The sequence below is a fragment of the Bactrocera latifrons genome, unplaced genomic scaffold (assembly GCF_001853355.1).
Source record: "Bactrocera latifrons isolate USDA-ARS-PBARC rearing strain unplaced genomic scaffold, ASM185335v1 scaffold_92, whole genome shotgun sequence".
NCBI lineage: Eukaryota > Metazoa > Arthropoda > Insecta > Diptera > Tephritidae > Bactrocera > Bactrocera latifrons.
The window spans coordinates 574,060-587,933 of NW_017537623.1; the positions used below are offsets into that span (position 1 = coordinate 574,060).

At 36.5% G+C, this 13,874-nt stretch overlaps 2 protein-coding genes across 6 annotated transcripts; one reads left to right on the plus strand and one right to left on the minus strand.

The window, feature by feature from the left end:
- Window positions 1-1,203: 1,203 nt before the first annotated feature.
- On the minus strand, window positions 1,204-8,158 carry LOC108977606 (blastoderm-specific protein 25D). 5 transcript variants are annotated; one of them, XM_018947360.1, is made up of 9 exons: window positions 7,500-7,609; window positions 7,180-7,426; window positions 6,598-6,833; window positions 6,308-6,530; window positions 5,873-6,252; window positions 4,387-5,816; window positions 1,874-2,264; window positions 1,680-1,791; window positions 1,204-1,608 (listed from the first exon to the last, which is right to left on the minus strand). In XM_018947360.1, the coding sequence occupies exons 2-9, from the start codon at window positions 7,241-7,243 to the stop codon at window positions 1,370-1,372; spliced, it is 3,075 nt and encodes a 1,024-aa protein (XP_018802905.1). In that variant the 5' UTR covers window positions 7,244-7,426; window positions 7,500-7,609; the 3' UTR covers window positions 1,204-1,369. The 5 variants fall into 5 exon arrangements, with proteins under 5 accessions (XP_018802905.1, XP_018802901.1, XP_018802902.1 ...); XM_018947356.1 differs by lacking the exons at window positions 7,180-7,426; window positions 7,500-7,609 and adding an exon at window positions 7,665-8,158; XM_018947357.1 differs by lacking the exons at window positions 7,180-7,426; window positions 7,500-7,609 and adding an exon at window positions 7,665-8,157 and having other exon boundaries at window positions 4,387-5,813.
- Window positions 8,159-9,056: 898 nt separating this feature from the next.
- On the plus strand, window positions 9,057-13,348 carry LOC108977605 (probable inactive serine/threonine-protein kinase bub1). The gene is made up of 4 exons (XM_018947354.1): window positions 9,057-10,059; window positions 10,121-11,077; window positions 11,166-11,981; window positions 12,066-13,348. Exons 1-4 carry the CDS (start codon window positions 9,196-9,198, stop codon window positions 12,789-12,791), a joined length of 3,363 nt encoding a protein of 1,120 aa, XP_018802899.1. The 5' UTR covers window positions 9,057-9,195; the 3' UTR covers window positions 12,792-13,348.
- Window positions 13,349-13,874: the final 526 nt, after the last annotated feature.

The following is a 13,874-nucleotide window of genomic DNA, read 5'->3' on the forward strand; positions in this document are numbered from 1 at the left end:
TTTTTTTTTTTTGGTTTTGTTATTTCATTGTTTTATTTTACTTCATTTCAACATTTTAGTGCAGTTCAGTACACATTATATAATATATATTATTAAGATATCTTGCAAATGATAAAAACGAGTACATATTATTTTAGTTATGTAGTAAGTGTATATATGTAAAATACGAAGTAGAGAGGAAGGGATATTCATTTAAGACTTTCGGTAATTTTGTATGTGATTTCCGATTCGAATATACAAGTCAACTTAAGTGCATTAAATTAAATGAAGTTTTAATACTTTTAATAGTTTAAACAGCTATTGAGTTTACATTATTTCCTATATAAATTGTTTTTCTAACTTCGATATGATTTTTGCTTTCAACGACTGCGTGGAAACGAACAAACATGTTTTGTGTGAATTTAGTTGCGGTATGCAAATTTATTGCAATTTTCTGCATTTTTCTTATAACAAACAACAATATTATCGTGTCTTTTTATTACGAGCTTAGGCATATGGCATTTAGGAATCAATGTAAGTGTATATATGTATGTATGTTAAGTTTAGAATTTAAAATTTAATTCGCTAGGTCCACAGTTGTTGCAGTTTGGTAGACATAATTCCGCTTTAACTACTTAAATACAAATAAARAACATACATTATAGAATTTTCAATAAATAAATAATAAAAAGTATATAGGTACATGCATACGCTTAAAAATCAATACAAACAAATTTCAATAAACAACACCAAAAACAAAAAAAAAAACGACACCAAACTAGCACTTATGCAGAAATTTAAAATTTAATTAAATTATCTTCATTTCACTATGTAAGTATATATGTTACGCATAAAAACTGCTTACGTCATAATAAAAAAAAAAAAATATTTTTTTCTGCGTATGATTCAAAAGAAATCAAAATACCTCAAAAAGAAAAAATATGGAAAAGTTCACATAAGTCCACAGAGTAAGGGTTAAAATTATTTAATACTCGCTTTGAATATCTACAGAATAAAAGAGTACACTATTATATGGGCATGTCATGAATACCACCGTTATTACCACACGTTTTTCCTACCTATCAACTATTAGTATCGTAAAATGCTACGATAGCTACATTCCATATACATACATATATGTATTGTATGTTAGACCTATTACTAATATTCAGTGTGAATAGTGTGTGTGTGTGTGTAATTTCAGGTGCCAAACACGAGCAGTTGTGCGACATTGGATCCGTTTGTGTTATAACATCATTGAAACGTGGACATTTAAGGCTTGCTTACATTTACATTTAATATTAACTAGTCGTAAAACAACAAAAAAAAATAAACACTTTCTTTAACGCAATATATCCACTTCTTTGGGTAATATGTTAATGTAATATATTTAAGGCATTCCCGGCAAACCATTTAGACCCTGACGCTGTTGATGCATCATGTTCATGCGCGCACGATGCTGCTCCAACCGTTGCACGGTCGCGGCCAAATGTGCATTCTCCACGTACAAATCTTTAACAAGCATATCGGCGTTCTGCAAGCGCTGCACCTGTTCGGCCAGCATGGAGCCTTGTGTCTCGATGCGGTTGTGCAGATCGGCCAGCTCCATTTGGTGCTGCTGCCACGAGCCTAGTGTGGAGAAAGAGCACAATTTAAAAATAWATTTTTTAGCAAACATTAATATTGTTGTTGTTACGCACGTTGCATCAAGGATTCTGTTTGTTGCTGTTGCTGCTTGATAGCGTTTTGCAAGTGACGATTACGCAGCTCCAACTGGTTTACACGCTGTATAACGCTCGGATGTGGTGTGCGCTGATTAGTTGAGAGATTAGAAAAAAAAAATTAAAAAAATTAAAATTAAAAAAGTCAAACAATTATATATTATATTGCTTACAGCATATGCCTTCTCTAGCACTGGGCGCGCTTCTTGCAGCTGCTGCAGTTCCATAACCAAGCCATCCCTTTGTAGCGACAAATTCTTGACTTGCTCGCGTAACGATATCTCAAAGAACTTCAAACGCTTTAGCTCCTCCTTCATGCCGAGACTAGATATGCTATTCTCCGTGCTAGGTGATTTCTTCAATTGTTGTTGCTGTGACTGACGTGCGCTATGCGTGGATGCCGGACTGTGACTTTCCGAGCTTTTGCCCGAGGCTGTCGARGAGACCTCATCCGTTTCCGACTCAGACTGCTTGGAATTGGATCCGGGGGGCTTTTGTATGGGTGCAATAGTGTCAACGGGTGTGGTGCTRAATATGGTGGTCTCCGATGTGGTTAGATTGTTGCTAAAATTTTTAAAGTTGCGTAAAATTTGCAGACTTTTCAATTTTTGTTAAATTGTTGCAATTACTAATGATTATATATTTTAAATTTTAGGTTAGGTTGCACTCATTTTGAAGCTACATTTAATCCAATACTARTTATGGGTTTTTTCTGTCACGATAGTTGTGATATAAAGGCGYTATATASATATTTTTGTATGTACATATATAAACGACTTATAGAGGTGCATGCCATAAARTACTCAATGAGAAAGCAGGTAAACAACATTTAAGGGGTTATATGAGTTTACRGGTTTCAATAAATCGAATTTCTTGTGTCTCAATTTTCAGTTCAGTATCCGAGTAATAATTTCGGAGCATTTGAGAACTTATGCGCTCGAGGCTAGCTGGCTAAGTGTGCCGCCTTTTAACGCGTGTTTCTCAAAACTTGGTTTTTGAAGTCGGTTGTCAAGATTTCTCAAGAACTACTCAACCGATCWTTATGAAATTTTACACAGGTCTTTGAGATAAAATTCTTAAATACTTGGACGAAGGATTTTTTGATTACAATTTGAAAAAAAAAAAAATTTGTTGCGAAATTTTCACCGAAACATCATTTTTATTTTATTTTTTTTAAATTTCTGCCCAAAATCCAATTTTCAGTTTTTTCTTCCTTCGTCCAAGTTAAGGTTTTAAGTTTTTTTCCACTTTAGATGATCCTGTAAGTTGGTATATTGCCAACGCGGGAGCATATTTTTTCAAATGACGATGCAATGGCCGAGTTTAAAATTTTTTTTTTTTTTCAAAAATTTTAGAATTTCCTTGTTGTATGTTTGTGACAATAAAAAATTCTAATAAAATATTTAATTTTTTATGTGAGAAAAAATTGTTGGAAAATACTGTTTTTTAATCCCTTAATCATTTTATCTTTCAATGACATTTCTCGACACAACAATTTTCGAATTTCTCTGCAGTGATTACWCGGAGAAAAATCATCCCATCCGTATAATATTTTATTTTCTGTATATAGTTCTCCAGCCACACATTTTTTTGATTTGATCAAAATGTTTTTTAAAATTTATCTTTTATCAGAGGAAAAGGCCAAAAACATTGCAGCAATGAATGAACTTTTTTAGCGTTCCCACGTCATTCGGATCTAAATRACCGGAATGTATCCGAATTTTTAACCGACCAAGGACTGTCTACTTGGCACCATGCCCCAAAATTACTTAAGGAATGTTTTCTGACACTACAACATCGGGGTTCGCCAACTCGAAAACTATGAGAAATACTTTCTGCCGGCACAGCAACAACGAGAAGGCGAAAGAAAGTAAACCTTCAAAGCAAATAACCAAAAATTCAAAATTCTTAAATTCACAGCTACGTAATAASTAATCGGCAAACCTATTTCTTTTTYATTTTGATGCGAAAATTTCACAAAGAGATAAGATAAACCCCTAAGAGCTCCGTTCCTCAAAATTTGCGAATATTGAAAATAAAAAAATACTCATAAACGCACCTTAAAAACCAAGGCAAGTATAGTAACCAACCCAACAACCACCAACAACAAAAAACAGTGCCTCAAAAGCATATGATAGTATTGCCTATGAGTAAGCGATATATCTATGTCCTCCAAACAAAATCTCACATAAATGTCATATTAAAACGTTTTCTTTATTTGTCATAATTTATTATACCAAGAGTAGCTTCTGCGGAAGCACGAAAGCACTTGCTCACGTTAAAAAGTGTAAAAATCACTGTGTACCCCAGTAACCTCACCTCATGAAACCTTAATGCAAGAACAAGGCTGAGTGAGGTAGCCAACCAACGTGAGCAATGGACCATCATTATCGTTTATTTATCCAACCAACCAAGGAATAATCAGTCTTTAAATGTAAAGCAGTTATAAATAAGTAGTCTAAGCATTCGTAATCCTAAAATGCGAATTTCTTATATCCGAACTATCTAATCAATTCGCTACGTTTCATGTCTTTAGGCTCCATGCGCATGGATAAAGGGAATCTGTTTTAAAAAAAAAAGTTATGGGGCATAATAAGTTAGGAGAGCTTCAATGAAAAATTATGTTGACTGTTTAAAGTAAGGTTAAGGCGAAAAAAATCCAACGCAATAGAGGGAGTAAACTTACCGATTTGCTTGACGCGTTGGCGACTCGGGTGATGGTGGAAAAACGGTATTATAACTTTTAGCTGGCTCTTGTATGGTACTCTGATGCCACAAATAACTAATCGGCGAACTGGCCGGACTCTGTTTATCGGGATTAATATGTAAAGCACTCACTGCCATAGCTTCGTTGTTTAATTCGCAAGCGCCGGTTAGGATTTCGACACTCTCGCCCAGTCTAGTGCGCAAATCTTCGATTTCTCGTTGTAAGTTCTCGATTTCGTTGCATTTTTCGTCGAACATTTTTCTTGCCGTTTCGCGTAAATCATTCGCTTCGGCCTCCAAATCGGCATATTGCTGCTCCAGCGCATCCTTTTCTTCAATGGGTGATAGTCTACCGTCGCGACTGAATTGTTCCTCATATTCACGCACCTTTTCCATTAATTCGGTGAATTTTTTATCACTCTCCTGTTGCTCTTCTTCATAGATTTGACGTTCCTTCTCGAATAATTGCCGTTCTTCGGCCAATTTCGATTGCCAATAATCTTCGCAGTCTTCATAAGCACGTTGCATTTGTTCTAAACTGGCTTCTAACTCTTTACAGCGCTCATCGGTTGATATACCCTCACTGGATGGAGCCGGTGTTTTCTGCTGTGCCTCAAGCTCCGCTATTTTCTGCTTGAGTGTGGAAATCTGCTCCAGGTAATCTTTCACATTATCTGTCGCACTATTTGCGTGTGTTTCCGATTCGCGCAACTCTGAGTTGAGTGCCATCCACTCGCCGCTGGTGTCACTTGCCTCACTGCCGGCCGTATCGGTGCATTTCCGTAATTTACCCAAACGTGGACTTTCTTCTGTGATATGTGTTTTACTTGGTGAGTCACCGCGTCGCTTCGTAGCAGTTAGATTGGCTGCTTGTTCTGCATCATCCAAAGCCACACTGCCAACATCTAACGTTGTAGATGAATTTGTGTTGCTTATAGATTTTTTGTTCTTCGATTTTGTTCGCAATAGTTCCAAATTCAAGCTTTCTATTTCGGCTACTAATTCATCAGTCTTATCTCTTAAGTTTTTATTATCTACTTGCAATTCGGATACCTTTTCTACTAGCCGTGCGACTTCTTCATCTTCATCCACACGCTTGTCATTGCGGTTCTCTCGAACATCCGTACTAGTGTCCCTATCTAAATCTGCCAATTGTAGATTTAGTTGCACATTCTTCTCAAGTAACTCTGTAATTTGCTTTTGCATCTTCTGGTGCTCACTTTCTAATTCACAATTTTCCTTTCGTACCAACTCCAATTCGGTTTTGTTTCTGATTTCCTCTTGCTCCAGCTGTTTGATGCGCGCTTCTAGACGCGTCGTGAAACTGCTCCAATTTTCACGATCATTTGCCATGCGCGTCGACAATTCTCGCACCAGTGTAGCATGCCGTTGTTCAAGCAATCGTACCTGCTTAAGGAACTACGTGTTAGCGATGTCTTAGCATAAACAATTATTCTTAAACTTACCTCTTTTTTTGAGGTATCCTCCAAGGATGCATGTCGCTCGTCAATTTCAGCTGCCAATAGCGCCAATCGTTGATTTGCGTCCTTATTACTAGAATGTAGCTTTTTGTTCTCGTCATGCAACTGGCGTACGTTCTGACGTAGCGCTGTCATTTCCGACGCCTGCAAAGCCATGTAGGCACGTACTAGCGCCAGCTGTGTGTCATCATCTAAACCACGTAACTCCTCTTCCAAGACCTTGTTCAATTGCGCCACATTAACCTCGTCGTCATCGAAGCCGAGAGCTAGTAGTATACCCCTGCCATTCGCAATTTCCGCCCCCTCGAATATATCTAGTATTCTGTGCACAGGCAATGTTTCAGGTTCCGTCAATGGTGGCGATTCTGTAAGTTAACTATGTAGTTATTTGTATATAGAATTATTAGGCAATATATTTACCCAACGATTCCATGCTGCTCGATAGCACTTGTCTCGGTTGACGCTTGTCCCAAAGATCTGCTTTTTGAATACTCGAGCTTAAGGATTTAGAATTGATCTTATGCTGCATGCTTCGTTGCGTGGGCAAAGAGGAGCAGCGCTTTAGTTTGCCACCACCATTTGTTGTGGGCGGGCGGCGTCTCCCTTTATTAGGAATGTCAGTTTGTGAAGATGAACGTTGCACCTATATATTTTGAGATTATATTAATTTAATATGATATAGATTTAGCAATTGCTTGATGTAAACTTACCGATGATAGACAATTGTGTACATTTATTTCGCATGATCTGTGATCGTTACTCTCAATATCATCGTCAGAATCTGTCAGCGATATATTCTTTGTTTTATGCCCTGTAGGTCGCGAGCGTCGACCATACTTTTTTGAGCCCATCACAAGTTTCGGTGAAACTTCTCGATCGGATACCGCATGGTCGCTTTCCACAGGTTTAGTTCCTTCATTCGTGTCACATATGACTAGAGTTCGCTCTGTAACAATAGTTATAATGTTAGCAATTTTACCAAAAATTTATCATTATTTAATAAATTTGTTATAACAAATACCTAGAATGTTTGCTAAAGCGTCTACACTCGTGTCATCATCGTAGATGTTAGTTTTCTTCTTGTAATAAAAAAGAGTACCCATCTCTAAACCTTTTTTGAATTAGTTATAACTTTTAGTTATATTCATAAGAGCACTTGCACTTTTGACAGAATATGGAAACAAACTAAATACACGAAACAAGCGTTTGCCTATTTATGATTTATCAGTTAGGTCTCACGCAGGTAAATGCAGACATTTTGTCTAAAATCCYCTATATAAATCGCGACTTACTTTGACACGGGCTTAAATTCCCAGAAATAGAAGATGCAAAACAAGATAAACAAAGGGATGTCATCCAGGGCTAGTGTCCTTTGTAATTTACATTATCAGCATAAGTGCATGGAAAATACTTTTTAGAAATATTGAACCAAATGCGTGTTTTCAAAAACTGCTAAGTACTAWCGCTTACCTACCCATAACCATAGCATGTTGTTTTTATCGCTATATTCATTGTTTTCATATGATTAGTGTTGATTACCTAAAATATTTGAAAATCAGTGGCTACAAATGACCATGTGTACATGCACAGATGCATACACACATACACTCACATGTGTGCATTGTTTCATCAATACTCCAGCTTTCACTCTTTAGATAATATGCAAAAATTGTTATTAGATTGATAAAATAAATAACTGCACTTATCGTATTTGATCTCAAGGTGACTTCTGTGGGAGACATCGTTGTTTGTGTTATGCCTATTATTATACATTTACCTTTAGTATCTGCCAAACAGTTACTGTTACTATTACTACTATTGATGATCGTCGCCGCTGAGATCACATCGCTACTGCGCTTGTATGTGTCACCTTTCTTGTATTGTTCTTTTGTATCCAACTCGAGTTCTGCACCGAGAAAGTTTAATAGTGCTTCTTTGAAACAATCAAAAGACACACGACCATTGCCAGATAAATCAGCAATAAGCACTGCTCCTTTGTCCTGAAGCTCCAGGAGGCCACACAAACGACGCAATGATTCTTCATCTAGTAAACCACATTGCTCTTTGTCACAACTTTGAAACATTTGATATAATTTTAATTCATATGGGTCAGAAGAAAGCTCCATTGCATCACTTATTTAAAATAAATTTTATAAAAGTGCAAAATATCTTTTACGTTAAAACTAAAACAGAAAATTAATAAAAAAATCTTTTCACTTATATTTTGCAGTAGTGAATGAATAGTATTGCCATTTACAACATATGTACATTACTGATAAGTTATGATTGGTAATCTAATTACCAAGGGTAACCGGTTGATTAGAAGGAATATGTACCAAATATTTAAATTTTTAATTGGATCATTGTTTTTTTTCATATAATTTGTTATTTAATAAAATTTGTAGTTTGGGTTAAAGCACATTATGTTATCAACGTCATGCTGATATATATAAAATATTTGTGCTTTCTGATTATAAAGTTTTTGTAACCTAGTTTAAAAAAAAAAATAAAAGAATGAAATAACAATAATAAGGGAATTCTACCGCTACAGTAACAAAAACCGTCAAATTTAATTTATTGCATTGACCTTCAATGAGATCAATAATTATAAACTACAATCCAATACCATTATATGTATGCAAAGATTATATTATTATAATTCTTATAAAAAGTAATAAACACATTCCTTATATATATATAAAATAAACAAAATTTATAATTACTGCATTTAGTATCAAATATAAACATATTAGACAATGATTTAAATCTCGTTTTTAATTACCGAGCATACTTTATAATTTTCAGTGTAAAAACACACTTAACTTGCATATACTGCGTACCCTCTAATGGAAAGTAAATTAATAACATATTACTTCGAATCATCCTGTGTCGGCCATTTTCAAGTGGTGGTAAGTTAGCAGGGTTGCATAACAATAATTATTTAAATTTTTAGAACATTTTTGATTATATCTTATTTTCTAGCTTGGATTTAATCACATTTTAATRAATTGTTAGTCCTTCAGCAAAGTAATAATATTAAAAGAATTTATATAAGTTAAAAAGTTCTTTTTTCAGCAATTTTCAGAACGTAACGTTACACAATTAAACACTCTRTGCAACCCTGCAGCATACGTCAAGGTGAGTTTTTACTTCAGCTGCCGTATTTTGCATTAAAGTTACTTCAATCTTAGTTTTTGATAGTTATTTTATAGTAAAAACAAAGAAAAAATTTAGTTAATTCCTTTAAACATTAAAAACACTAAGTGGAAGTGTTTGAAATTATCGCCCCATAGCTGGTGCCGCTGGCGATGATGAATTCTTGTTTGCCAGTGCTTGTAGCTACGGATTCAATGCACGGCTTCCTGAGGGACAAACAAGCCTGGGAGAATGCAATCTCCATGTATCAAGGGCCCGATCCACTAGATCACTGGTATAATTATATTTGCTGGTATGAAAATCATTTGCGCGGTGATCCAGAAAATAAGTTCAGGGAAACGCTCGAACGCTGTTTAGCGCTATTTGAACACAGTGACTTTTACAAGCAAGATTTACGAATGGTGCGTCTCTGGTTAAAGTACATTGAAATGCAAACACACCCACTGCATTTTTATCAAGTTTTATACCAACGCGGTGTTGGTAGACAAGTGGCCGCGTTCTATATTGGTTGGGCGGGTTATTATCAGTCTATTCATGCGCTAAAAGAAGCTGAGTCTGTGTTTAGCTTAGCATTCCAAGAAAAAGCTCAAACATTTGAAGAACTTCACCATGCACACAATAAGTTCTTATATATGCAAAATGCTGCTCAAATGGCGCTACATCATCAGCAACAACAACAGTTAAGCCATCAACAAACTCATGCGATTCATTATCAACAAAGTGGACAGTGTCAAACACAACCCGTAACACATACAATTTCGCAGCCACAAATTCCGCAACAAAGTCATCCACAGCAACAAACACAAACTGCACAAATGCAAACGCAGGCGCAGTCATCTCAACACCAAAATTATCACAGACAACAATCTTCTGCCGATGCGACGGCTTCTAATTCTTACTATCAGCCACACGCGCATGCCAGTATGCGGTCCACGCAGAGTGAATTGTATCAACAGCAAGCTTACCAAAACCAAACGACTGGTTATCAAAATTCAACGGAACAAACTACTAACCAGGTTAGATATTTCTTCTAGCTGACATTTTGATTATATTAAATCTTTATAATATAAATTACAGTTTAACGGCGCCACTGTTAGCGTGTACCAAAATAATCCAGAAACTCACGCTGACGCAAGCACTTTTAAGAATGGCACGCCGAATGAGCGAGAAGAATATGGAAAAGCTAATAGAACTACGTTACCGACAGAGGGAGGTCATACCGTTAAAGTTGAGCCAATATGTGAAAAAACACTTACTCCAACAACAACGCCAATTGSTCCCTGTAAATTGCCGCGAAAATTTGCCGCCTATTGTCGCAACAATTATGAGACATGGAAACCAGCACTATTTCTAGAAGAGCCTGAAGACCCGAATCGTCGTTGCCACTATGCAAAGCAATTAGTGTATCCTGGAACAGGTGTGGAATATAGTCCTGAGGAGCTTAGGGCACAAAAGTTCATAACACGTCTAACCGAAATGCAACGTTTGAAAGAGGAAGCAGCACAGCTGAAGGCAGAAATTACAGTAAAAACTGAGGAGAKTGAACCTACAACGCAAGAAATACAAGAAATAGGTGCTGTACAACAGCAACATTTGCAACAACATTTAGAAGTAMCTGTTGCAAATGAAGGCGTAAACGTCAATGTATCTACTAATAATCACAAACATAGAGCTAGTACAAATGAGCAGTCTGGAACGAATGGCGTTGAGCCGATCGCACAAAATTATCAACACATAAGTGCATACTCTCAAACACAAATTCAGCTGCAACAACAACATCATCAACATAATCTTTATCGTCACACCATACAACAAAATTATCAAAATGAGAAGCAACAGCAATTTCAGCAACAAAATAAATCAGTGAATGAAGTGGACAATGGGTTGGATGATTTAGAAGATCAAATTGAAGCTTCCACAATACGTTTAGGSGAAAATAAGACTATAAAAATTAAGTTCAAAAAGGAACGTCAGCAGCATGGGCACACAATAAAAGGAAATAACTATGTAATTGAGGGCATATACCAGCAGGAGGTAAGTTATATAAATACTTTTGTATTTCAGCTGGTGATTTATTAGTATTTATTGTTATATTAAATATATTAATTTCGCAACTGCTTAGGTGTCTGCTGCTTCACCATCGACGCCGGAATTCGGTAGAATTAAAAATGGCCACACTTTTCATCCGTACAGCATGGATAACACTTCAACACCCAAAACCAGTTCTAAACGCTAYAAAGCAAAGTTGAAGCGTATTAATAAACTGCCAATTAGCACTGGTAGTAGCAGTAATTCCTCGTCTGCGGAAAATGGTGGCGATACTAATGGCAACAACAGCGCTGTCACTACCGAACACATACAACCGGCTGATACTGTGGACGATGTTGTACAAAACGCCACATTCAATGATAATGCAAATTATTCATTTTCAAGCGCCGTTGCATTGGATAACTCGCATTGTTCATTGACTTCGGCGGTGGGACGCCTCAATTTCCGTGATGCTACAACAGCATACAATACGAGTACGGTGGCAGATATTTCCACTTATCAAGAGAACTCATATTTTGCCACACAACATGATACGGAGGCGAAGGAGCGACGCCTGCGCAAAGCACACGAAATCATTGAGCATCACTTGATCAAGGAGGCTATCGATCCGTTCAATAGTGAATTGTGTCGTGCATTCCTAACTAAACTTGACTTCCCAGGCTCGGATGATAGTTGTGCCAAYTACAAAATCGTACAAACACCACTGCCAAAGATAGCGAATACGCGCACGCTAAGCTTGCCCGATGGAGTGCAATTTAATATTGATAAGGAGGTGGGACGTGGCTCCTATGGCTCAGTATATAAAGCAACAGATGCTAATACTGGAAATGTGGTGGCGTTGAAATTCCAGAAACCGCCAAACACTTGGGAGATCTATATTTGCGATCAAGTAAGTAAAGCGTTTTTTTTTTTTTTTTTTTAATTTACGTTTTTTGAATCAATTAATTTACAAATTTTCTCTATACATTTACAGGTGTTGAAGCGCGTTAAGTCATCTAGTATACTGCCGGGTCTTATGGACATTTCGGTAGCAATAATAGCGCCGAATGCCAGTATTATCGCCACAGAATTTTCACCATTTGGCTCACTACTCGATATAAACAATAAGATACGCCAAGCAACCACAAAAGTGATGCATGAGTCATTGGTCATGCACTTTTCCGCGCAGATATGCAACATCATCAATCACCTACACATAAATAAAATAATACATGCGGACATAAAGCCCGACAATTTCCTGTTAATGCGTATACCCAGTACCGATTATCATTATCCCTCGCTGCGTCTTATTGATTTTGGCTGCGCCATCGATATGACACTCTTCCCCGAGCCGGATACGACGAAGTTTCGCAAGGTCATACAAACGGATGGCTTCACATGCATCGAAATGCAGGAGGGCCGCCCATGGGCATACGAAACGGATTTGTTCTGCATAGCCGGTACCGTACATGTGATGTTGTTGGGCGAGTACATGCAATTGCAGAAGCGCGCCGGTACATGGGACATTAAGCAGAAATTGCCGCGTTACTTAAAAAAACACGTCTGGACGAAGTTCTTCAATGATATGTTGAATATAAAAAGCACAAATTTGCCAGACTTGAACGAAATGCGTCATACCTTTGATCAGGAAGCGGCACGCATGGATTCCGAATTGCAGAGCCAAATACGTACGTTATCAAATATTTTGCATCGGCGATAACCGTGGCAATAYTAGTGAAGCATATGGCAATCGTCAAATAATCGTTACCACCCACTTAATTTTTATATATTTGTTTCTTTTAATTATATCATAAGTTCACTCATGCCCATATTATTGACAATGTCTTACCATGTGGCAAGTATTTAGAAAACCCCTTTATTTCCATTCAATTGGTATCATAAATGAAATTTGTTTTATGCAAAAATAATTGTTTTGCAATTTCAATCACTTTATGTTTTAAGTCAATGTATTATTAAAACCGCTGCGGAGTAAGGTCCTACTGGCGAAAATGAAACACCAAGTCTTTACTTGGTCTATTGTAACAACGCTGCGGCCCTTACGCATCTGTTCTTTGTACCATATCGCTTTTGGGCTCACAAGCAATTGTTTACACAAATATATTTTGTTCGCTTAGGTAAAAGTTAAAAAAAAAAACATGCTAAAAGCTTTGCAGGCGTACCGTGGACAAGGTTTTGTTGAGGTTATAATCAAACAAAATTATATATGATGTATGTGTATAATAAATCCAGAAAATACAAAAATTGTGTATATATCGATATAAATGTAAAATATTGATTTCATTATAATTTCAAAAAATAATTGGATTGAAAAATAAAATATACGATTTTAAGTGATAATAAAATTAGTTGAACGCATTCTTCTCATATGCAAAATTGCATAAAATAATAAATATAATATACTATAAAATGTAAAAACTTTCATGAAGTGGTTAGAATGTGAATATAACACAGCTATGTGACTGTTAGTTGCTAATTTATTAACTTCAATATTAGACACCACTTAGGTTAGGTTGAAAAACATGTTGTATCAGTTGAACTGACTACACAGCATTCTGTAGACGCAGGATAAAGGGTCTTGGCTTCATGTTTCCAAATAGAGACCGCATTTTCTCAATAGCATCTAGTAGTATATTGGAATTTATCAATATGCTAGGGCTAATTGAGTCGTTGTAACTTGGGAGGTGGCACAATAGACCTTGAGTCGCGGTGCATTCCTAATTTATTTATTTATCTGTCAGTTGAAAATACTCCAAGAACTAGAAAAGGAGTTAACCTCGGCTGC